Below are 23443 nucleotides of genomic sequence, written 5' to 3'. Positions count from 1 at the left end.
AGCACACCACTAGGAAAGCATTCAGCCATTCATCACTAGAATTTACAGCTATGACCGAGAGCAAGGAATCCCATCTTAAAGGAGCAGTCAGTTAGCTTTTCTCTCTTCCTCAGGCTCGGAAGTACCACTCAGACTATTACAGAAGATGAAACGACAACCCCTGTTGATATTCAGGCTCCCTCCTCCTCAGAGAAGAGGACTGAAAGACATCAGACCTTCCAGCAAGCCTCTGCCTCTCTCCTCAGCCCAGAGAGCTCTCTCTCATGTCCCTGCCACTGCAAAGGACCCGTGTACTCTGCAGCCCTTGGTGGGAGAGGGTGTTCTGCTGTTTCTAAAGATGTTGCAAAGATAGTCTTCCTTACAGAAAATTCCAGGGGTTGAGGAGGCCACCAATCTGCTAGTAGACTTGTTACCTCTGGGCAGACATCAACACTTGGTCCAGTTGCTCCAGAAATAACAAAACTAGACAATGCACCCCCTTAAAAAAAGAAGGGGGGGGGGGTGGGACTTGATGGCAGAGGTGCAGGCTGCTTGATGGAGGGCAGTAGCAAGTATTGGGGGAGTCTGAATATCAAGCCTGGTAGCAGCCTAACCGCACAGCCTGACTGTTCTCTCTGGTAGTGGTGTTTCAGCACGCAGGTTCTAGCTGTGAAAAATCCACAGGCTGAAACCCTCCCTTGTCTCTTCAGCCTTGATTTGTCCTTTCCAGAAAAATCTTATTAGTTGGTGTGTGATATGGTTACATATACAAAGATCTTTTTTTGTTGTTGTTTTTCCTAGCCCTTTTATTACATAAGCTTGATTACTGTGAAGGGATTTTGATGAGTGTAATGTCCTGGTGCTCAGAAAGGCGATGGCTGCCTTTCAACACAAGAAAGCAAACAAAAACCAAGAGCTGTGCTGGAGGAGAGAAGTGCTGCTTCTGCCGAGAGGCTCAGTTAGATACAGGCGGTGGCAGACCAGGGCGCCGAGTTTGAATGATTTTTGGCTTTGGAGAATTCTTTGGGTCCTCATCTTCCTCCATGTCACTGTCGCAGACGTGCACCACCACACTGGGAGTGGACTCTGTTCCTGCATGCAGCTCGTATTTCTCTCCTGGAAAGCAGAAAATAGAGTTAGATCAGAAGCTGGACATCCGAGAGGCGATGCAGGCGATGGCACTCCTGGTCTGCAGAATGACCCTGCACCTGGATAGGGCAGATGAGCGTGTGCTGCTCTGAAATTCGGGTGAGGGCACTGATCACTTATGTCTGTGAGGCATAATAAACCCCTTGGTGCCTGTATAGTGGTGTTTTGCACCGGTATTGGTAGCCTACAACACTAAAAGAAAAAATGAGGAAGAGGAGAGAGAACACAGAAGTTCACAGTTAAGAGGAGGAACAGGACTCATCCACCTGTCAAACATTTGGCCTGAAGTCATGCCACACCTCTTGGGCTGGGGCTAATCTTTTGGTTTAGTTGTTTTCTTTCAGCCTAGCATGGCTCAAGTCCCATTTAAAGCCCAGAAGATTCTGCTGCAACTTGTTACCTCTGGGCAGACATCAACATTTGGTCCAGTTGCTCCAGAAATAGCAAAGTACCGTATTACCTGCTCCAGAGAGGTTCTGAGATTCAAAGCCCTTCAATTGGGTTTGTAACAAACTCTGGCTCTAAAGATGAGATGGTACAGCCTGGGAACGCTCACTGCTGGGTTAAATGCTGAAGGAGTATGTTAGCTTCCCTAAGTATGTGTGTTCCTTATTTATGTCTCCATCTAGTCATCCTGCAAGGAATATGAATACAGAATATCAGGGACACACATAGGACTTTGAGTCCTGCATTCAGTCTGTTGGCAGTACATGTGTGTTTGGAGCGTTCACAGGATGTAAGTAGGCACTGGGTATTTTATTACAAGGATTTAGGACTGTAAAAAGAAAAAAATCCTAATGGTGACAGTTCTGACAGGATGATTTGGTCATTCAGAAGTGACAAACACCCGTGAGCAGCACTAGAAACTAGAAACCATTCCGGACAATGCGCTGGCTGCCCTCGCACGGTTTGTCATCACCCTCCTGTCCAAGACCCATGAGCTGCTGAGTTGAACTGGGCTTCCAGGGACCACACACACACACCTCACAGCTTGGATTTCTTTTTCCATGAGATTGCTCCAGAACCTCTGCATGCTGCCTGCAGAGTGTTCTGAGATGAGGAAGGTGAGGCCCTGGTACGCCCAGCTGAGTTGTGTGGGACAACAGAAGTGAACCGGCAGCCCTACCTCAGGGCACTTGTAAGTTTGCTCGTATTAACAATTTGGGGTTTTATTTATTAGTAACCTTGAGGCTGAGTAATTCAGGTGAGGAGGGGGTTCCAGGTTTGGCCCTGCATTGGGACATACAGTTTTGGGACTATGCTCACGCGCCGTTTGCACTGACAAATTCTCAGTCCAAATCAGACTGGGTGGCTCAGCACTAGAGGACACGCTGCACTTTTGCCTAAAAAATAGGAAGCAACTAGTGAATAATAGCTGTAAGTCAGGCATCTTGCTGGGAGAAATATTTTACTGCTGTGATACCATTAATGTTGACATTTAACTGCTCTATTTTTGGCAACCTTTCCTCTGAATCCAAATCGAGCAAAGCATTACAGGTCTTGCTGATAGGCTAAAATATAAAAAGAGAAATAGCTTGGTTGTGCTGCAGTGAGAAATTATATGGGGTTTGGGTTTTTTTTTTCTCTTTCTTTGCCTATTTTCCCTGCGGGCTTCAGCTAATTTCTCAGCTATGGGCTGACGTCAATGCTGCCAGCCGGCACTGAAGGCTACATTGGTCACTGTCAGCTACAAGCAGCTCTGCAGTGCTGCACACACACAACCCCGGGCCCGTTCCTCGTGCACCAGCACCACGGAGTAAATCAGATTCACTGCCCTCTTAAAAGGTAATAATCCCAGTTCAAATGCCACATTCTTTTACTGTTCAAGTCCTTCCCAGAAGGACTCTTTCTGCTGAAAAAGAACAGTGGAAGTAAGTAGAGACACAAGGAAAAAAATATCCGGGTGCCTCTGGCACAAGGAACTGCAACAGCAATTAATGTCACTTTGTGAATCAAAATGTGATGCACTCATAAATTAGGTTTTGAAGGCACACAGTTATTTCTGAGCACAAATGAGCTGCAGACTCAGTTCTGTACTCAGGATTATTCATGCCTGCAGAACTGGGGCTCAAACTGCAAAAAACCTTTATATGGCTGAGCTAGGAGCAGGCCAAGTTACTCTGGGACTTCTGTACAGCTGCATCTTGTTCCTAAATCGTAGGATTGTCTTGGTTGGAAGGGACATTTCAGATCATCAAGTTGAACCATCAACCTAATCTGCCCAAACCTCCACTAAACCATGTGCCTAAGCACCACATCTACTTGTCTTTGTACCTCCAGGGATGGTGACTCCACCACCTCCCTGGGCAGCTTGTTGTAAAGGTCTGAGGAGGATCAACTTATTACGGTACAGGAAATGAGTTAAACAGCATTACACTAATCAGCACACTGAGTTCTGTGCACAGGTTTAAGTTGTAAGGACTTAAAACCAGCTCCTTTATTTAAAGTACAAATCAGGCTTCTCCATCCATAAGGAGCATAAACCCTTTCAAGGAATAAGCAGTATTTTCTTCTCTTCACAGAACAACAGAATGTCAGGGGTTGGAAGGGACCTCGAAAGATCATCTAGTCCAACCCCTCTGCCAGAGCAGGATCACCCAGACTAAATCACACAAGAACGTAGCCAAGGAGGGTTTGAATGTCTCCAGAGAAGGAGACTCCACAACCTCTCTGGGCAGCCTGTCCCAGTGCTCCATCACCCTCACTGTGAAAAAGTTCCTCTTTATATTCACATGGAACTTCCTCTGCTCCAGCTTGCACCCATTGCCCCTTGTCCTATCACTGGTCATCACTGGGAAGAGCCTGGCTCCATCCTCCTGACTCTCACCCTTTACATATTTATAAACTTTAATAAAGTCACCTCTCCATCTCCTCCTCTCCAGGCTAAAGAGGCCCAGCTCCTTCCATGGATGGTAGGCATATTTACTAAATAACAGTAACTCACCCATACACAGACATTACAACCAAGGAGAGAAGATATACATATAATGAAGAAGAAGAGATATTTATTGCAAAACCCCTCAGCCTGAAGGGGGTTAATGTACAGGTCTCATCTTCCTTCACAGTGTTACGGATCACATTCCTGTTACCGTTATTTGCAAAAAAATACTAAGTACACAATAAAAATCCAGGTGTTTTTTCTTTCCTCTTAAACACTATCTCCAACATAAAAAAAAAAATCGAGCTAAATCCGCTAAAATGAAGCTAAAGGAGTGACAGCTGAATCACTGCAGTCAAGTTACACGCATGAGATACAGGTTGCCCCATGCTAAGGGAAGGAAGTTGAGTTAGTGTAGTTAAACCTCACAACTTCTGCAGTTAGTAGCACTCAAGCACTGGTCCAGTCACATCCTTGAGCTCCCTGGCTAGCCTTTGTTGTGTTTTCAAGCCCTTTTATATCTCCCCAGCATTCCTGCTTCTCCCACTTGCCTGGAGAACCCTTACCACTTGAGCTAAAGGACTCTTGGGGTTTGTTGGGGGGGGGGAGGGTCAGCCTTGTGGCTGCGGTCTTTCTCCTCCAGCAGTCTTTGGGCTAGCTCTGTCCCTTATTACTAAGTTGCTTAAATATTCATGTGAGATAACAGTGGAAACCTGTATAAAAATCTCACCAAATTTATCAAATCCACTCAAACAATGATGTGGCTCAACAACGGGCCAAACTGGTTTTAAGTCACTGGGGACCTTTTGTGATCACATTAACCACAAGCAAACCCACAGCCTCAGGTGACGCAAGAAGGATGACCACAGGAACAGCACAAAAGCTTCTCCTGATGGTTCAGCATTAAAAATAATGGCACGTTATTTTCTGTCCCTTTGTGAATCAGCACTGTGACCTTTCATTGATGGTGCATATCTTGTCTAATGAGGCTCTTTTGCCCAGCAAAGACTATGCTCATTTACTTACTTAATAATGAGGAAATGGAAATCCTTCTGTGTGGCTACCTCACCCCTGATTCTGACTCAGGATCAAAGGTTAATGGGTTCAGAGCTGCCCAATCCATGTTACACATCGCATCACAGAAATACCTTTCTGTTATAGAGCCTTCATCCTAATGCTTTAGAAATAACATGGCACAAACAACAGGTGGTCCTTCATACGGGTGTGTATTTATGCTGGAAGAGATCATAGAGTCATAGAATGGTTTGGGTTAGAAGCCCATCTAGTCCCACCTCCTGCCATGGGCAGGGACACCCTCCATTAGCCCAGGGTACCCAAAGCCCCATCCAACCTGGCCTTGAACCCTGCCAGGGATCCACAGCTTCTCTGGGCACACTGTGCCAGGGGGTTGGGACTCTGTGATCCTTGGGGTCCCTTCCAACAGAGACCATTCTATGATTCAATGATCCCCATTAGTACTGTAAACTACTGGAAGCTTTCTTGACAGTGGAAGTGGTTTTGATCAGAGATTAATGATCACAGTTCTTTATTTGCAGTGTACTGAAACACTTGTAGGCTGGTGGTCAGAACTAGGCTCAGGCACAGCTCCTGGTTCTCACTGGTCTGTGGCAATCTGCTCGAGCCTTGTTTAAAGCTCTACTTCTGCATCTGCAGAGAGTGAGAATATACATCAATCAGCCAGAAACGTAATTAAATATGCTACAGTGTTCTCTAAGAAGTAAATGCACCTGCACTGATCTGAATGTAATGACAAAGGACCACAAGCTAGACAGTCACTGCTGCAGCCACAAGGCTGAAACCCCCCTAACAAACCAAGCCTGACCCAAACCCGAGCTTGGAACAACGCAACACACAGCAAGTGTGTTAACTGCCTTCCAGCCTACTCCTTCTACTCTGGAGCTGACCTCCCAGCCTTTGCACCGAGGGATGGCTTTAGTCCCCAGATTCTGTGGCTGTGATGATAATTATGGCAGTGCAGCCCACAAGGAAGTGACTTGTATCCATGGAATGGCAAAGAGACGTGGGGCTGCATCCAAGGTCAGCAAAACTCCTCTTACTCTCAGGTTTCTTACAAAGAAACCGTTCCCTGTTTACACGCTCAGGTGAGGTTTCCTGGTCCTCAGATACCCATCTTACCACATCAGCGTGTTTGGTAAGAGATTCCCCATGAGTTCAAGACCCAGAAATCAAGCTGCAACATCCAGTTCTGTAAACAACGGTGCCAGTGAGTCTTTTTGGATAGCTGAGAAGCCAGTTACAGGGGGTTTTATTGTGTTATTTTGTTTGAATGAAGGGAAAAAAAAATAGAACTCTACCTTAGCTGAGGCTAACCCTGTTACTGGATGCACAGCAGCGTGTTTCACTGACGCGGCACTGAGAAATGAGTTTTGGTGGGATCTGGATTTCAATGAAATTCCAAACATAGTAAATGCCCAGCTGAGAACTGCAACAGCATTTGAAAACCGCCGCCGCAGTTAACTAAAATTGATCTCTCTAACGAGCGCTAAAAATAGCAAGAAGAGAGCACACAATGGCTTTTCATATCGCTCCCTGCAGGCTCCTTAAACACGGGCGAATTTGACCTTCACGCAAAGCTGTCCCAGAGTGGGGGACAATGAGTGATATTTCACATTCCACTGCTCTAGAGCAGGAATTGATTTATTACCCAGCTAGCTAGGGAATTCGTTTACATGTTTCCATTTATAACACTGCTGCATCAAAGGGGTGGGGGGTGGGGGGGGAAAGAAGGTTTTTGTTTTTCTTTTATTCAGCAGTTTAGAAGCAAAGTATCAATTCTGGAGATACCACTAGGTGATACTGTATGAAGTGTTGCACCTGACAGCCTTGTTTTTTTCTGTGGGCTTTCCTGCTGAAGGGGAATAAAACACAGGCAGCTCTGACAGCCTCCTGATAGATATTCCCCCCCGTGGAGATCCCACGTGGAAAAGAAACGAGCTAATCCTGCAAACCTGGTGAATCACAGACCATCTTCCTGCACCCCACGCCCTTCAGCTCTGGGTTCCTTGGGTGCAGTTACACAAAAGCCCCAGAGATGAGATGTTTGCAGTTGGAAGCTATTCTCAGAACAAGCAACCAGCGCTTTCAATACAGCTGGGGAGAAAACAATTTCCTCATCCCACAAGAAATTCAAAAATAACCTGATAAATTTTTATGAGTTCACCCCCCCACACAATTGTTAGGAGATTCTGAAGTGTTTTATTTTGGTATGAGAATAATTTTATAAGCTATTTTTTCTTTGTGGATTATGAATATAAATTAGACTAATTTCTAAATGGTTCTGCTTAGACCTGAAACTGGAACCTCTTCCATTTTGAAAATTTTAAAAGAGGATGCTTTACTTTTTTCTGGAAACAAAACTGTTTGTAAAGATGATTTGATTTAATTAAATTAATTTAATGGCCTTAAGATGTGTCAGGGCAGGTTCAGCTTAGATATTAGGAAAAAGTTCTTCACTAAAAGAGTTGTTGGGATGTGGAACAGGCTGCCTAGGGAGGGTGTTGAGTCACCATCCCTGGGTGTCTTTAAAAGATGGGTAGTTGAGGTATTTAGGGATATGGTTTAATTGAGGACAGGAATGGTTGGACTCGATGATCTTAAAGGTCTTTTCCAACCTTGTGATTCTGTGAAAACAAAAGTAATCCTCTCTTATCAAAAGCTCTGGCTTTGTTAGATGTGTGTTTTCTAAAGGAAAGCATTGTTTTGAAAATCCCAGATAGCTTCAATTCCTGGCATTAGCTGAAGATGGGAAGACAGAAGCAAGTCCATCTACACAACCTGTTGGCACCTATCCTACCTTGACAGTAGCTACAATTTACACCATTCTTTCTGCATACAGTTTTGTAGTTCTCTCACAGCAAACTTGTTAACATGAGAGATTCTCCACTCTGGTGGAGACACAGCAATGCCCCAACGTTTGCTTAAGGATTCTGCCACTTGGAAAGCAGTACTTAGGTTAGAAGGGACCAGATGTGATTTAAAGCAGAAACTCAAGTTCATGGACAAGCATTTGTCTAGTTTCTACCTAAACCATCAGTTGTCTCATCTGAGCACAAACCCAAGCACAATAAATTGTGTAGGCAAGCTGGATCTACTGTGCAGGCACACATACATACACCAAAACACATTCTTAAGCAAAGAACCGGTTGAAACACAACTTAAATCCAAAGCTTTAACACAACTCACAGGCTTTACGCCAACTTCCTGTACAGTCACATCTACACTGCTGTTTCTCATCTGCTTTTGCTGACAAGTTTCCCCATGAGGACCACAAGCTTACCTGGTCCGAGCTTAGAAACTGCATAAAGGAGGTCGTAGTTGATGACAGGTGTTGCATCATCTATTGGTTGCCACCCTACAGGTGGGGAGGCTGGAGGCGAGATGAGAAACTGTTTTGCAGGCTGTGGTGGTGCCAAATGAAGCTTGTCTCCATCTGTCTCAGAGGTCTGAATCTGTAAAACACGAGGAGCGCATTGTTTAATATAGGATGGGTAAATGGAATGAGTACTCAAATCATACACTTTTAATACCAAATGCCACCCAGGCAGGGTTTCAGCGTCAGTCTCAGCAGAGAAAGCCCAGAGATGAATTTCTTCTCAACCATACAGATGGTTCCTCTACAGTAAGTACACTGTGGGGGGCTGTTATATGAGCAAAGCTATAATTTTTGTGCCTATTGTCTATGTTGTCTGAGGATAAATGCAAAGCTTTGGTATCCACAGCTGCTACTCCAAAGATTTTTGAGGCTGAAAAGCTATTGCTATGATCTACTGGTCTAAACTCCTAAATAAATGCAGGTATTAGACAACAAACTGGTAACTCCTGCACCAAGCCCTTAAAAGTAAATTCAGAAAGGTTTCTGAAGCTTTGGTTTCTTTTGTGGAAGTGATACTGGAATCTGCCATGTTCCTTAGTCATTTGCAACTAATTTTCCATCTTCAGTTTAATTCCTGCTCTTTTCTGGCATATTAAAGAAACCTCAACATAAATTAATTATGCTACAGCCATACCTGAGCACGTTTACAACCAGCTCGAGCCTAGAAGCAATAAACTAAATTGATGTGATAGCAAGCCTGGGACAGCACCCTGCTACACTGGAGGGGGTTTGCAAAGAGCCAGTTTGGGTCTCTCAGCTCCCTGTTCCCCAGAACTTCATTCAGTCTGACTCAGGCCCACGTAAACATACACTGCTCCAGATACTGAGCTGCTTCCATGGGCTCATTCCCTGGACGCAAGTAATAAGCTCTTTTAAGGCTGCATGTACTGGAAAGCACAGTGCAGATACCTGAATGGCTTTGCAGGAAATCAGCTGAGTTATGGAGACTAATCACTGCTATGCACATTTTTCTTTTGTTATCACGAGTTTTCAATTAACCTCTTGATTGGGCAGCTAGGAGTGAAATGATTCTGAGATCTGCTTAACAGCAGGGTTTGAAACCTTTGAGAAAAACATTCAGATCTAGGAGATGAAGGCATATAAAATGGGATTGAGGCAGATTTTCAACAACTAAATCCAACTGTAAGATCTTCAGAATCCATCTAACCTGTTAGGCATGCTGGGTTTTTTCACGTCCATCCCCCTGAGGTTCTGCTCCTGTCTATGCTCAGAAGAGCTCCCATTCATAGAGTCATAGAATTGCTTAGGTTGGAAGAGACCTTTAAGATCATTGAGTCCAACCACAACCTAACCCTGCCTAGTCCACCTCTAGACCAGTCCTCAAGCACATCTACATGCCTTTTAAACACCTCCAGGGATGGTGACTTCACCACCTCCCTGGGCAGCCTGTTCCAGTACTTGACAGCCCTTTCAGTGAAGAAACTCTTCCTGAAATCTGACCTAAATCTTCCCCCAGTGCAATTTGAAACCATTTCCTCTCCTCCTATTGCTTGTCACCTGAGAGAAAACAGGGACCCCAACCTCTCTACACCCTCCTTGCAGGTAGGTGTAGAGAGTGATAAGGTCAGCCCTCAGCTTTCGGTGTGCTGGCTGGGACTCAGCACTCACCCAGGCTGTGGGACATGTGGGTTGTCTCTCCTTGGCCAAGAAGAATCGAAGCCCCATCTGATGCTTCCAACAGGCGGATGTAATCACCTATGTCCCCAGGTGACATGGCAATAGGCTGTTCTCCCCCAGCTTTCTTTTACTCAAAACTATTAAATTCCTTTCAGAAGATTCACACATGTCTTCAGTAGGGAAAACAAAATAAGGCAGGAGGGAGCCTGACTGTAGCTCAGTCAAATAAGTAATTCAGCTCTGCTTTTATATGAACATATGATACTTTACTGCTTGTTTTTATGGCCAGTTTAGAGAGTTACCCACAGAAAATACCCAGTGTTGTAAATCAGTTCTAAGCTCTGTAACTTCTGCGTGTGGAAAAAGCGACTTGGGTCCTAAGCAGCCCTTTCAATTTACTGCAAACCCACTGGGCAGGTGCAGCTCAGGCATCATAAGGACGTTTGAGTGATCTTTCAGCAGCAAGACTGGGCACAGGGAAAACCTTTATTGCTTTTATTCAGTGCTGCTGCACAGTATTTCTATGAAAGCTACTTGCTACCAGAGTAGTAGAGACCAGATTTTGTTACCTGTGCAAAATACAACTTTAACTTCTTCCCTCTGAACGGTGTTTCATGCAGCTCTATTCTGGCACGAGCAGCTGATTTGGGGCTACTAAAATTTATCCGCACACGCCTGAAGCTTTTGAACAGCTGGAATGTCACGCAGTCGTCGTAGGCACGGAACAAGCCTTCAAATTTTTCCTGCAAATGAAAAAAAGAAATAATGCTGAAGATTAACTTCGTGTTCTCTCCCAGCGGCCTGTGTCCAAGGACAATCAGAAACCTGACAACAACTAGATGGTTTCAGCCTTTGGTGGTGGGTGTCCGTAGGCTGATAAAGGCTCTGTGAAAAGAAGCTATGGAAAGCATTGGTCTGGAAGTGCTGAGCCCTGCAAACCGTGCGTGGGGGAGGGAGCCTTTTACACTGATAACTCAGCAGCTATTGAACTTGTCAGAAAAGTTGAGCAAAATTGCAGTAGTGGCTTCTGAAACGAAGCCGAAAAGGGCACATGACTGAAAGTACCAGACAACCCTGGGCTTGTCTGCACAAAAGCAAACGCTGTGCTGAATTATGGTGGAGTCAGCAGCCACAGCCAGGCCCACTGTCACTGAGGGCTGCATCCCAATCAGCGCCATGGGGTCGTTGTGTATCGCGTATTTGGCCTTATCACCACCTACAATTACCTGAAAGGAGGGTGTAGAGAGGTGGGCGATGGTCTCTTCAGCCAGGTAACAGGAGATGGGACAAGGGGAAATGGCACAAAGCTGTGCCAGGGCAGGTTTAGATTGGATATTAGGAAAAAATTCTTCACTGAAAGAGTTGTCAGGGCCTGGAACAGGCTGCTCAGGGAGGGGGTTGAGTCACCTTCCCTGGATGTGTTTAAAAAAAGGGTAGCTGAGGTACTTAGGGATATGGTTTAGCATAGGAAAGAAACAGTTGGACTTAATGATCTTAAAGGTCTTTTCCAACCTTGTGATTCTGTGATTCTGTTTGAATGATTTGTTATTTAAATACTCAGCACACCCTTGTTCCTTGAGAGTTCCTGCAGCAGCAGAGAAACACATTCAGTGACTGCAAATAGTGACCCGTCCCAAAGACAAAGGTCAGGCTTAAACACCTTCAGCTGCAGAGCTCCAGGTCTGAAAGCACGTGACACAAACATGGATCTTTTAGGACTGCAAAAGAAGGGTAGGAAATGTGCCACATCTACTGACCTAGAGAGCAAGAGAAATTCAAGATACTTTGTTAGCAGCACTGGAGGATCAGACTTGGCAATTTTGAGGCAAACTGTGTGCGCACGGTCAGGTGGTTCCACATCATCAAATAAACCCCACGTCCCTAATTCTGACACACACACAAGCCTAGACCTACACAATGTTAAGACTAAAAGGGAGCAGAGTCACACAGAACCACAGAATTTTAGGAGTTGGAAGGGACTTCCAGAGATCATTGAGTCCAACCCCGCTGCCAAAGCAGGTTCCTTAGGACAGATCACACAGATAGCATCCAGACAAGTCTTGAATATCTCCATATTTAGTACCATTTAGTCTAGCCTTTGTGTTTACTCAGATTTTAGACTGTGAGACTCGCAAAGCCCTTGCATTTTAACTACTGCAACCAAGACTTCAAGGCATAGAAGATGGAGAATCAACCAGAGCAAAGCCCCTTCTCTTACGAGCTCTTTATCCTGAAAAAAAGATGTCAGGGATGACTGACCACACCATTTCATATGCTGAGGACTGGTTTGTGTAATTACACTATCCCAATGCTTTCTATGATATCTTTATATATTTGATATATATTTTCCCCATCCCTGGAGATGATCAAGGCCAGCTTGGATGAGGCCCTGGACAACCTTGTCTAGATCATGCCTGGAGGTTGGTGGCCCTGCCTGTGGCAGGGGGGTTGGAACTCTGTGATCCTTGGGGTCCCTTCCAACCCAGACCATTCTGTGATTCTATGGTATCTCTGCAAGCAAGCACAGTTTTACATGTTTTAAAACATAACTTCTTTTCTTCTCATCCAGGAAAACAATTTCTACCAGATAACTGGTAGAGGCTGCAGAAGACAAAATAGCAAATGCAAAGTTATGTAACCTCACCAATACCCTCTTTCTTGTTGGCTGACCTTACAAATGAGACAAATAACCCAGAACTTCTTAGAAAAACGTGTTGTGAAGGTGCCCCAGGGAGCACATGGATGTGTGTGTTAAAGAGTTAAGGAAAATGGAGCAGTGTCGTGGCAAGATCTACGAAACACTAATGCGCATGTACCGGATCTGCTTTCATTCACTGCCAACTCTGTGGTCTTCTTCCCCATAACTGATATTCCATCTCTGGCATCTTTTCAAAGGAACTTCCCTGTGGTCTATTAAGCTTTCATGATTTTCATTTCATTCCGCCTGACCTCACTCACCTCTTCCTCTCAGCACAGCAGAGACTTTGGAGGAATTAAAAAAACCCCAAAACCTCAGTGGTTCAGTTCAGGGTGGATAAAGGCAGGAAAAAGTCCCACAAACAGCATGAAGCTGGTAGGTGTGTATGAGCAGGTCTAGCCACACCACCCAACCTTCAAACTGTCAACATTTCACACCTGAGTTATGGGTTTTTAACCACTTACATTTTTGCAAAATTCCATTTTGCTCAGCAGAAGTCTGCAGCCAGTGGCATTTGTATAAAGGTCAGCCAAAAGCAGCAGTCATCTCAGTCCTGTCCCGCTTGGAATTTTGATGCTACAACCTTCACAAAGGCCAGGGCAAGAGGGCTGGGGGGAGGGAGAAAAGGACTGGGGACTGACGTATGCATGAAGTAGGACTTCTACAGTGTACAGAAACATGCAGCACTGTGCATAATCTATCTTCTGTCTGTATATGACCTGTATTATCTATTTCAGACTCCTTCAGTGTATTTTTTAAAAGCACTCTGAGGTAAACAAATCACAGAATCCCAGACTGGTCTGGGTTGGAAGGGACCCCAAGGATCACAGAGCTCCAACCCCCCTGCCACAGGAAGGGCCACCAACCTCCAAACCTGGATCTACACAAGTTTGCCCAGGGCCCCATCCAAACTGGCTTTGAACACCTCCAGGGACGGGGAATCCACTACCTCTCTGGGCAGCCTGTTCCAGGCTGGTGGAGGGTGTCCCTGCCCATGGCAGGGGTTGGAACTAGATGGGTTTTGAGCTCTCTCCCAGATGGGCTTTGAGGTCCTTTCAACTCTGTGATTCCATAATTTCAAATGCAGGTCCAAGAACACTGAGCACAAGGGATGTTCTGGGCACATCTCTGGACAGTACGGAGAGACACTCTCATTAGGCACCAAAAGGGACAGATGGGAGTATCTCTGAATAAAGCTGATTAAGTACTGGATGCCAAATGTAATACTGTGAGAACATTAAAGTGCTGTGGACTTTATTCTGCTTACCTTTCAGTTTGACAGTGGCACAACTTTAGAGATCCAGCTTTGATTAACACTCCTAGCACCGCGGTGGGGAGGAGGGCAATCAAGCCCTCTGTGTGACATTAACACAAGGCATATATCCACAGAGGGGACACACCTCCTGCACTCACCAAAACTGCATGTCCCATTAAAAAAGGTTCACACATCTGAATTTTTCTCCATTTTCAGCTGATAATAATAATGACCTCAGCAAAGGTCATTAATCATCAACTGCAGTTAATGGCCCCCAGCTGCATCTTGAGCCATCCCAACTCCTCCCAGCTTGATATTAATTCCCAGAAAACGCCTTCTGCCTTAATTGCTATTGCCTGTGACTTCTAATATCTGCTGAATGTACTTATCTGGATGAAAGTCTTTCAGAGTCATTCCAGCCTATAAGAAAACGGATCCTATACATTTTAAAGACCTAAGCAAATTCTCTCCCTTTCAAGTTTTGTGGATAAATTATTCAAGACTCATAATCCTCTCAATTTAGGACTTTTAAAGCGCTTTTAGGGTTCGGTATTTTTAAAATGCTTTTAGAAAATAAGTCTTTAAACTTGAAAACTCCTGGGGGAAAAAAGAAAGAGGAACATCTGAAGTTCAACATCAGGGTTGCTTCTCTTAAAAAAAGTCAAAATGCAGAAGGTTCTGAGTTGTATTTCTGGGATTTTGGCACGTCTTCATCCAGCCCAAGTGTGTCTCTCTGAGACCCAATTAATGACCTGGCAAATATGAGCATCCTTCATTTGACCAACACCAGGGCAGTTCTCATTTCTCCCTTGTGGGCTCTGTGCCCTCTCTTCATCTCCCTAGTCACACATGGCTTAGTCCAGTTCTTTCCTATCACCTTTGTCTGTTCCCATCACCCATCATTCACCACCTCAAGCAGTTTCTAAAGTTCTCTTTTTTCTTTTTAATTAACAAAATTAGCACAAAGTAGGAATGTACTAATTAAGGCTGCTGATTACTCAAGCTTGATTGTTATCATTTACGACAGCCAAGGCAGAGGACAAACAGAGCACCATCCAAGGAAGAAACTGAGCACTGGAGTAGCAGACACAAGCTAAAAGTCTCTGAGCACAAGGGCAAACCTATCGACTCCTGGACTAAAACCTATTTCTCCTACTAAATGGGCGCACCTCTGGGAACCAAGAGCCTGTCAGTCACACAATAAAAGTGAGCAGGGAAACATAGCCATGAGGAGGCCAACAAAATACCTGGATGTATCTGGAAAGGTGTTTCCAGTGAAGTGAGGGAGGTATTAACAACATTATATGGAGCGGTATTGCACGTCACTAAAAATGCAGGGTCTGTTGCCTGTACCCCAGGTAGATGCAACCAAATGGGGATAGATACACATCAAGACCATGGATAGGTACAGTTGGGCTCAGTGATCTCTGAGGTCTTTTCCAACCAAGTGATTCTGTGACCACAGGGAATGAACAGCTTACTGAGTAAGAAATGGAAATGTTTGGCTTATTTAGCAAAAGAAAGCATCGGGGTTGGACCTGATGATCTCTGGAAGTCCCTTCCAACCCCTACGATTCTCTGATACGATTCTGTGAAAGCATGAGAGGAGACAGGACTACTGTCAGTAGTTTATCAGAACAGCATGCAGTGAAGGCAAAGTGTGGAGTGAAAGACTAGAAGGCTACGTTGGCATGAAACCACTGGAAATGATTGGCATAAATAGTTTTAGGCTAGAAGTTAAAGAAGGTTTCCAACATCAGAGTAATGATCCAGAAACAACCTTCCAATTACAGCAGCAGAGGCAAATGATTATTTTTTTTCTTTTAAAGCCTGAATTTGGGTAGTTCATGCAAGGGACTATGACAAAGTACCGACACAACAGGCTTTGTAAAACACGACCGCCTGAATTAGCAAGTGAAAGGGGTTTTGACGCTGCAAGTTGCTGTGATTTATTTCCAAACGTTTCTCTAGTGAACAGCTCTGCTGGTATTGTGCTTGTTCAGGACCAACGCCAAGGCCCAACTCAAAGCAGTGGAAGCCCTTCCAGAGACACCCCGAGCTCTGGATTAGAGCCCTAGAACTCACAACACAAATGACAGTTCATTATTCAGTGTGTTTGTGCTCATTATCACCCCTGTTACGCATTTGATTTAGGAGATGGCTGTGATTTAAAACTTGTCTAATCCCTTTTCCTAGAGTTTTGCAAGCAAATCAAGAAGCATTCCCCCCCCCCCCCCCCCCATTTTAATTTGTTTATATAAAAGACAATCCACTGAACTAGCTGTGTACAACAGGGAAGCTCAGACATAAATTACTATTTCTCTGAAATTAGTTCTGTACCAGGTACAAAATTTTCCTGTAAGAAATAAACTCATATCCCAGAGCCAAATGTTTCCCTTTTCCACACAGCCATGCTGGTTGCAACACTGCAGCTCCCTCGTGCAGCAGAAATATCCTGAATATGTATGTAGAACCAACATAGCAGCTGTGTAATTAACTCATTCATTAGGAGGAGCGATGCCCTGTGCATCCAGCACTGCAATAAAGACTACCTGCTTCCTAGTCACCAAAGCTGGTGAGTTGTGATTTCAGCTTTTCACGGCATCACTAGGTAAATAATACACATTTGGGTGCTAAGAGACCTTGTTCTGCTCTTTACAGTGGACCCATCCCAAAGAGAGCAGGTGTTGGCCACTGAGTGTGTCTTCACAGAGCCCTGGTCATGGCTCACAGTCCTGCTGTACTAGGGCTGTTTTGGAGGCACCTGCAAAGAGCTTTTAGATCCTGAAACTGTATCCAGGTTTTTGCCATTATTTTTACAGAATCACAAGGTTCAAAAAGACCTTTAAGATCATCATTAAGATCAACCATTCCCATCCTATGCTAAACCATATCCCTAAATACCTCATCTACCCATCTTTTAAACACATCCATGGATGTTGAGTCACCCCCTCCTCTCTTCCACATCCCAACAACTCTTTCAGTGAAGAACTTTTTCCTAATATCTGATCTGACCCTGCCCTGGCACAGCTTTGTGCCATTTCTCCTTGTCCGATCTCCTGTCACCTGGCTGAAGAGACTACTGCCCACCTCTCTGCACCTTCCTGTCAGGTCACTGTAGCCTCTTCTTCTCCAGGCTAAACATCCCCAGTTCCCTCAGCCACTCCTCATAGGATTTGCCCTCCAGACCCTCACCAGCCTGGTTGCCCTTCTCTGGACTCGCTTGAGGTCCTCAATGTCCTTCTTATGGTGAGGAGCCCAGAATTGGACACGGTACTCCAGGTGTAGCCTCACCAATGCTGAGTACAGGGGCACAGTCACCTCCCTAGACCTACTGGCCACAATATTTTTTGATACAAGCCAGCATGCCACATGATTTTGTGCCAAAATCATTCTGACAAGCAGAAACACATAATACAATGCTTACTGCTTAGAGATCCAGCATCTTAACCCAGAGAGAGACTTTGAAAAAGGGTGCCACAACATAACACAAGGTGATGTAGATATTTGTAAGTCATCATCTCACTGGAGCTTAAAACAAAAATAGGTTGGGAACTGGAAGAAGCTCGATGTTCCACCTCACGCCAGGGCCGAGGCAGTCAGAGCCATCCAGTCCTCCTGCACGAGGACACCGCTCAAAGGCACGACAGCACTGCGCTAGTACTGCCACGCCGCCGGTGAACACAGCAAGACAGACGCCTCTTGAAACATCAGCTGAACTAAATAAATCCACCAAGTTCAGCTTCCAACTCATCAGCACAACAAAAGGTACAGAGATCATATCTGCCCCAGAGCTTAATGGAACTGGCGCGCTCGCCTTTCGGAAGAGGCTGACAAATGTCAGGGGCGCCGAGTTTTGCTGCGTTGCCCTTTCTGTTTTTAACCAGCTCGTGTCCCTGTTTACCTCAGAGTGACGCACGTTCCCCCTGCTTAGCTCCACTGAGCTGGAAACCAAAGGCTCCTTCAAGACGAAATGAATTGTCCCTCCGGCGATGCCGAGGGGGTGATTTAATGCAGTTTGCAGACTTCTCAATTCAATTTCACACCCAACGATTGAGCTAAAAGAAAAAGCCACGCTTTATGTTTCCTCTTCATTCGAGCACCCCTATTTTACTGTATCACCAGCAACAGCTTTTCTGAGCTCTCCGTATTTGAAGCACTCCAGTTCCAGCCGCCCTATTAACTCCCTGAAAGGCTGGAAGTGCTCTTTCAAACTGGCTGGCTAAGTGTGCATTATAGGACTCCATCTATTACTTTTGCCCCTGGTGCTAGGGAGTGTTCTGTAGAGACATCAATCTTTGTTCTCTGAGAAGCTGCTGTTGATTTCCTAGTGCTGGCTACCGTCTTGCACAACATTGCTCCATATGGTTTCTCTCTTTTGCATTGCATTTGGTGGTGGTGGTGGTGGGAAACCCCAAACAAACAAGAAAAGGTTTGTGGAGGATTTAATTTAATTTAATTTCTGTTTTCCAAATACCAGCCTTACATTTTGGATTGACAATGGTAAAAATAACACTAATAAAAAAGACATGGAGATTTATTCAGACTGTGTGAAAAAGGCCTTTTTTGTTGTTGTTTGCTTTATTTTAAGATCTTTAACAGTTACCGGGTAGATAACATATGTAGTGAACTTCAAAGAGCTTGCCTGCCTTGCATTTAGGAATGTACATAGTACAATACCAGCTATTGATTCTGTCTTGTTGCTCCAAACATTTAAGGACAACAATTAATCAGTAGCACAAGGAACAAATTACTGTGTGCATGTTTAGCTGGTTTCAATAATACCTAAAGTTCCTGTTATCTTCATTTGGCAAACAAAACTAGGATAGAACAACAACCTTGATTAGTTTCTACCAAGAGCTGCTATGTTTCTATCAGTGAGGGTATTCCAACAGGAGCAGGTCTCTACAGCAAAACAGTGCTGAGGGCTTTCTGATCAGAAAGGTTGTGGAGTCTCCTTCTCTGGAGACATTCAAACCTGCCTGGATGGGTTTGTGTGATTTAGTCTGAGTGATTCAGCTCTGGCATGGGAGTTGGACTAGATGATCTTTTGAGGTCCCTTCCAATTCCTAACGTTCTGTGATTCTGTGACCAGGTGCCAGGGACTGGATGCCCATTAGCAGTTGGAGCATTTTGGGCACACTATTGGAGTGCATCTTCTACGTAAATTTCATCTGAAAGGTATCCAGTTCATGAACTGCTCCGTGATGTGAATGAAAAGCAGATAATGGAGATACCAAGGGGAAAGTTGCCTTATGAGAATCCCCAGCTCAAGCTGACAGTGCTAATGTAGACACAAGCCAGGATCTCTCATAAGGTTAGTTATCTGGCACTCGTGGAAAATTAATGTTTATAAATATGTAAAGGGTGAGAGTCAGGAGGACGGAGCCAGGCTCTTCTCAGGGATGGCCAGAGATAGGACAAGGGGCAATGGGTGCAAGCTGGAGCAGGGGAAGTTCCATGTGAATGTAAGGAGGAACTTTTTCCCTGTGAGGGTGACAGAGCACTGGGACAGGCTGCCCAGAGAGGTTGTGGAGTCTCCTCTGGAGACATTCAAACACACCTGGATGTGTTCCTGTGTGATTTAGTCTGGGTGATCCTGCTCTGGCAGGGGGGTTGGACTAGATGATTTTTTGAGGTCTCTTCCAACCCTTAATGTTCTGGGACTCTGAAATGCCAGACAAACCACAGATTGAAGCACTATGGACATTACTAAATAAGGGACTGGTAGTCAAACTTTGAAGGAAACTAGGGTTAAAGCTACATGTTACGAGAAGCTGTGTGAAAAACAGTCATACTAACTCTGTATAAACTATGGGAACGTAAGAAAAACCCCATAAATAACCATGTTCTTTTTACAATAATTTTCACTGACCTCTGACAACTTTAGTTTCATCCCCTCAACCCTTCTGAGGTATACTGCTCTCCTGTGCGGTGACACTGAGCGCAGGACAGATTTATATTCACAGTGCCCACTTTTGGGCAGCCATGGTAGGAGAACCAGAGTTTCCTTCATTCATTCAGCAGCATCTTCTCCAAGCACAAAAACACCCACTCAGACCATCTAGACCAGCTCAGCTTCTTAAAAAGCTGTTCCTGAGCCTGTCAAAGCATCAGGGGACACCTCTGTTGCTGTCAGTGACGCAGGATCAGGACCTCACTGAACAGAACAGTAAATGCAAGAATGAAATATAATAAAGAAATCACTAGAGCTGAGGAACTTTGCTTTACTTATGTTCGTGGAGCTGTAATGTTGTAAACCAACCATAAAATAGATACTGTTCATTCCCTGTCTCTGTTAACCCAGTTAAACCAGCAAAATAAACAAGAAAAAGCCACGGGACAGTTTAAACAAATAAAATGTTTGCCTTGCCCTTTCCTGATTTACTGCTTTGCCTACAGGCATCAGCATTTACAGTGCCCCAGCTGTTTCTCACCACAGCCATGGGGAATGCTTGTGCCCCTCTCTCTCCCCACCAAAAAACATGCACTGCACTAACGACTAAAAATTCAGTTCAACCTGCCTGGATTTAGAAAGGACACTGACAATTTCAGAGTGAGTATTAAAAAAAAAGAAACAAGAGAGTGAAAGAGAATCTATGCTGCACTGGGGTGGCCTCATCTCAAGTCCTGGATGCAGTTTTGGGCGCCACAGGACAAGAGAGACACAAAACTATTGCAGAGTATCTAAAGGAGGGCAACGAGGATGAGGAAGGGTCTGGAGGGGAAGGCTTATGAGAGGCTGAAGTTGCTTGGTTTGTTCAGCCTGAAGAGGAGGAGGCTGAGGGGAGACCTCATTGCGGTCTATGGCTTCCCGACGAGGGGAGCAAAAGGGCAGGTGCCAATCTCCTCTCTTTGGGGACCAGGGATAGAACCCAAGGAAATGGCATGAAGCTGCAACAGGGTAGGTTTAGGTTGGATGTTAGGAAGAGGTTCTGTACTGAGAGGGGGTCAGGCACTGGCAGAGGCTCCCCAGGGAAGTAATCACAGCACCGAGCTGGGCTGAGGTCAAGAAGCATCTGGACAATGTGCTCAGTCCCATGCTCTGACTTAGCTGGGCCTGTGTGGAGCCAGGAGTTGGACTCGATATAGTCCTTATGGGTCCCTTCCAGCTCACGACATTCTGTGATTCTAATCTCATGCTCCTCCAGTTATTTAACTGTTGAAGAAATGTAGAAGGGAAAACTACTGAGCCATCAATACCCATCCTCAGAAGTTTAGATAAAAAAAAATTCTCTGCTAAGTGAAGCTTCAAATACAAATAAAAACAGTCTACCTGGAGATGGAAATGTAAACAGCCAGCTTTTACTCAAGGCGTTACTCTTACTTTGCCTCTCTGCACTAAAACATAAACCAAAGGGCCTCTTGCAAGCCTCTCTTGCCTTTCTCCCTGACACTGCTGCCCACAATTAGTGGGCAGAATCTGCAGTACTGTGACCACTGTCTAACGCTCTGGTTGCATTATATGAGTGTTTCTTATTCTTGCCAGTCTGTCTGGACCATCTGTCATTTGCTGTCTTACACTTCACTTGCAAATTACTCGAGCAGGTCTGTTCTCTCTGTCTGTTTGAACAGCTCCTAGAAGCTGCAGCCTTGAAGACTGGAGTCTCTCTGTATGTTAAAAACACATCAAGGACAATATTACGCTATCTCCAGTTGAGCAGCTGAATGGAGTTTGTAGCAAACCTACATAAATTACACGTGAATAGTATTTCAAGCTTAACGGCAAACAAAAAAAGTATCAGACATAAACAAGCAAGGGAGAGGGAAAAAGAAAGCTAAGAAAAAACTGTCAGCTCCCTCAGAAATTGTGGGTGCATCCCATTGGAACCCACAGGTTAGTGGATGTCAGGTTTGCCTGAATGTTCTCTAACTAGATGCTCCTCGACCAAGGGAAGTTCTTCTCTCCAGACCTTGTCTCTAAGACCTGGGATTCCTGAGGGCCAGCCTTAGCAGTGAAGACCAGTGCAAAGGCAGCATTTGGTATCTCTGCCTCCTCTGTATCCTCTGTCACCAGGGCATCCACCTAAATACAGTGACAAGCTGAGAGAGTTGGGCCTGTTCATCCTGGAGAGGAGAAGGCTCTGGGGAGACCTAATTTTGGCCTACCAATACGTAAAGGGGCCTGCAGGAAAGCGGGAGAGGGACTCTTCACCAGGGAGTGCAGTGACAGGACAAGGGGCAATGGCTTCAAGCTGAAGGAAGATTTAGATGAGAGCTTAGGAAGACATTCTTTACTCCGAGGAGGGTGACGCCCTGGCCCATTGAGTCCAACTCCTGGTTCCACACAGACCCAGCCAAGTCAGAGCATGGGACTGAGGGCATCGTCCAGATGCTTCTTGACCTCAGCCAAGCCTGGTGCTGAGACCACTTCCCTGGGGAGCCTGTGCCAGTGCCCGACCCCCCTCTCGGTACAGAACCTCTTCCTAACATCCAACCTAAATTTCCTGTCACAGCTTCACGCCATTCCCTCGGGTAACGGCAATAAGAGACTGGTACAGTTTTCTTAAAATACATTAACCGGTTCTTGTTCCTAATTTCACTATAAAATAGAGTACGGGTCTATGTGGGAAAAATTGGGATAAAGGAAGAGGAAAATAAGGTGAAACAACCAACTTTAAAGCATAGTTCAGAAACTACATCATCTCACTTAAATGGAGAGATCTGTAAAAAAATACACTGAGTTGCTGTGATCTCTGGAAAATTACTTCCAGAAACGGCTTTTGTGATTCATGAAAGTCTCCTCCTGTAGCTTGCCAGTGAAAGTCTGGCTTCATCACCAATTATTTATCTGTATTTTCTTTTCAACCTATTTTGTTCTTTGTAGACCTTCTTTTACTAATTGTTTATAAGAAAACGTTGGAGCTTGATGCATTTATTTGAGAGGGAAAAAAAGTATTTTTATTATTACATAGTTTATAGACTTCCCTAAGAACAGTGAGTATGCTATCAAAAATGGAAAGACAATAGTGGATATATAGATATATTTTTACAAAAGTTGCAGGTAAGAGTCTGTTCCTCCTAACTTCAAACAGCAGAACTTCCACAGACTAAAATGGTTGTATTTATCCATTGCACTGAAAGAGACAACTATAGAAGACTGCAAGTATATATCATTCTCCCACATTCACCAGTTTGGTGCCCACCAGGGAGCCTGAGATGAGCTATAATCTGCTGGGTATAATTGATTTTAGTGCTCTTATCACTCTGAAAAGTTTACCTGGGAATTTGATTTTGCAGATCACGGCAGAAAATGGATGGCAAGCATCTGCATAAGCAGAGATGATGTGCTCTTCCCTCCACGCTTTTTCTGTATTGTCACTCTAACACCTGATTCAGCATTGTCCTACAAAAGCTGAAGATGCTTTCCAGTTTGAATAAACATTGGGGGAAAAAAATGCACCTGTAATATTTTTTTACACTTTGAGAGGC

At 44.8% G+C, this 23443-nt stretch overlaps 1 protein-coding gene across 2 annotated transcripts in view; it reads right to left on the bottom strand.

Annotated features, from left to right (window-relative positions):
- Nucleotides 1–929: 929 nt before the first annotated feature.
- Nucleotides 930–23443, bottom strand: part of RCAN2 (regulator of calcineurin 2) — a gene marked incomplete at its 5' end in the record, with an annotated part of 85349 nt that continues 62835 nt past the window's right edge. For both annotated transcript variants that reach the window (XM_084261657.1, XM_084261658.1), the window contains 3 exons: nucleotides 930–1095; nucleotides 8325–8496; nucleotides 10628–10801. In XM_084261657.1, coding sequence (XP_084117783.1) covers nucleotides 935–1095; nucleotides 8325–8496; nucleotides 10628–10801 — 507 coding nt within the window. In that variant the 3' untranslated portion in view covers nucleotides 930–934. The remainder of the gene's footprint in view (nucleotides 1096–8324; nucleotides 8497–10627; nucleotides 10802–23443) is intronic.

This window comes from Gallinula chloropus (genome assembly GCF_964237585.1).
Source record: "Gallinula chloropus genome assembly, chromosome: 3".
In the NCBI taxonomy this organism is placed as follows: Eukaryota; Metazoa; Chordata; class Aves; order Gruiformes; family Rallidae; genus Gallinula; species Gallinula chloropus.
This window is presented reverse-complemented; position numbering and strand designations above follow the sequence as displayed.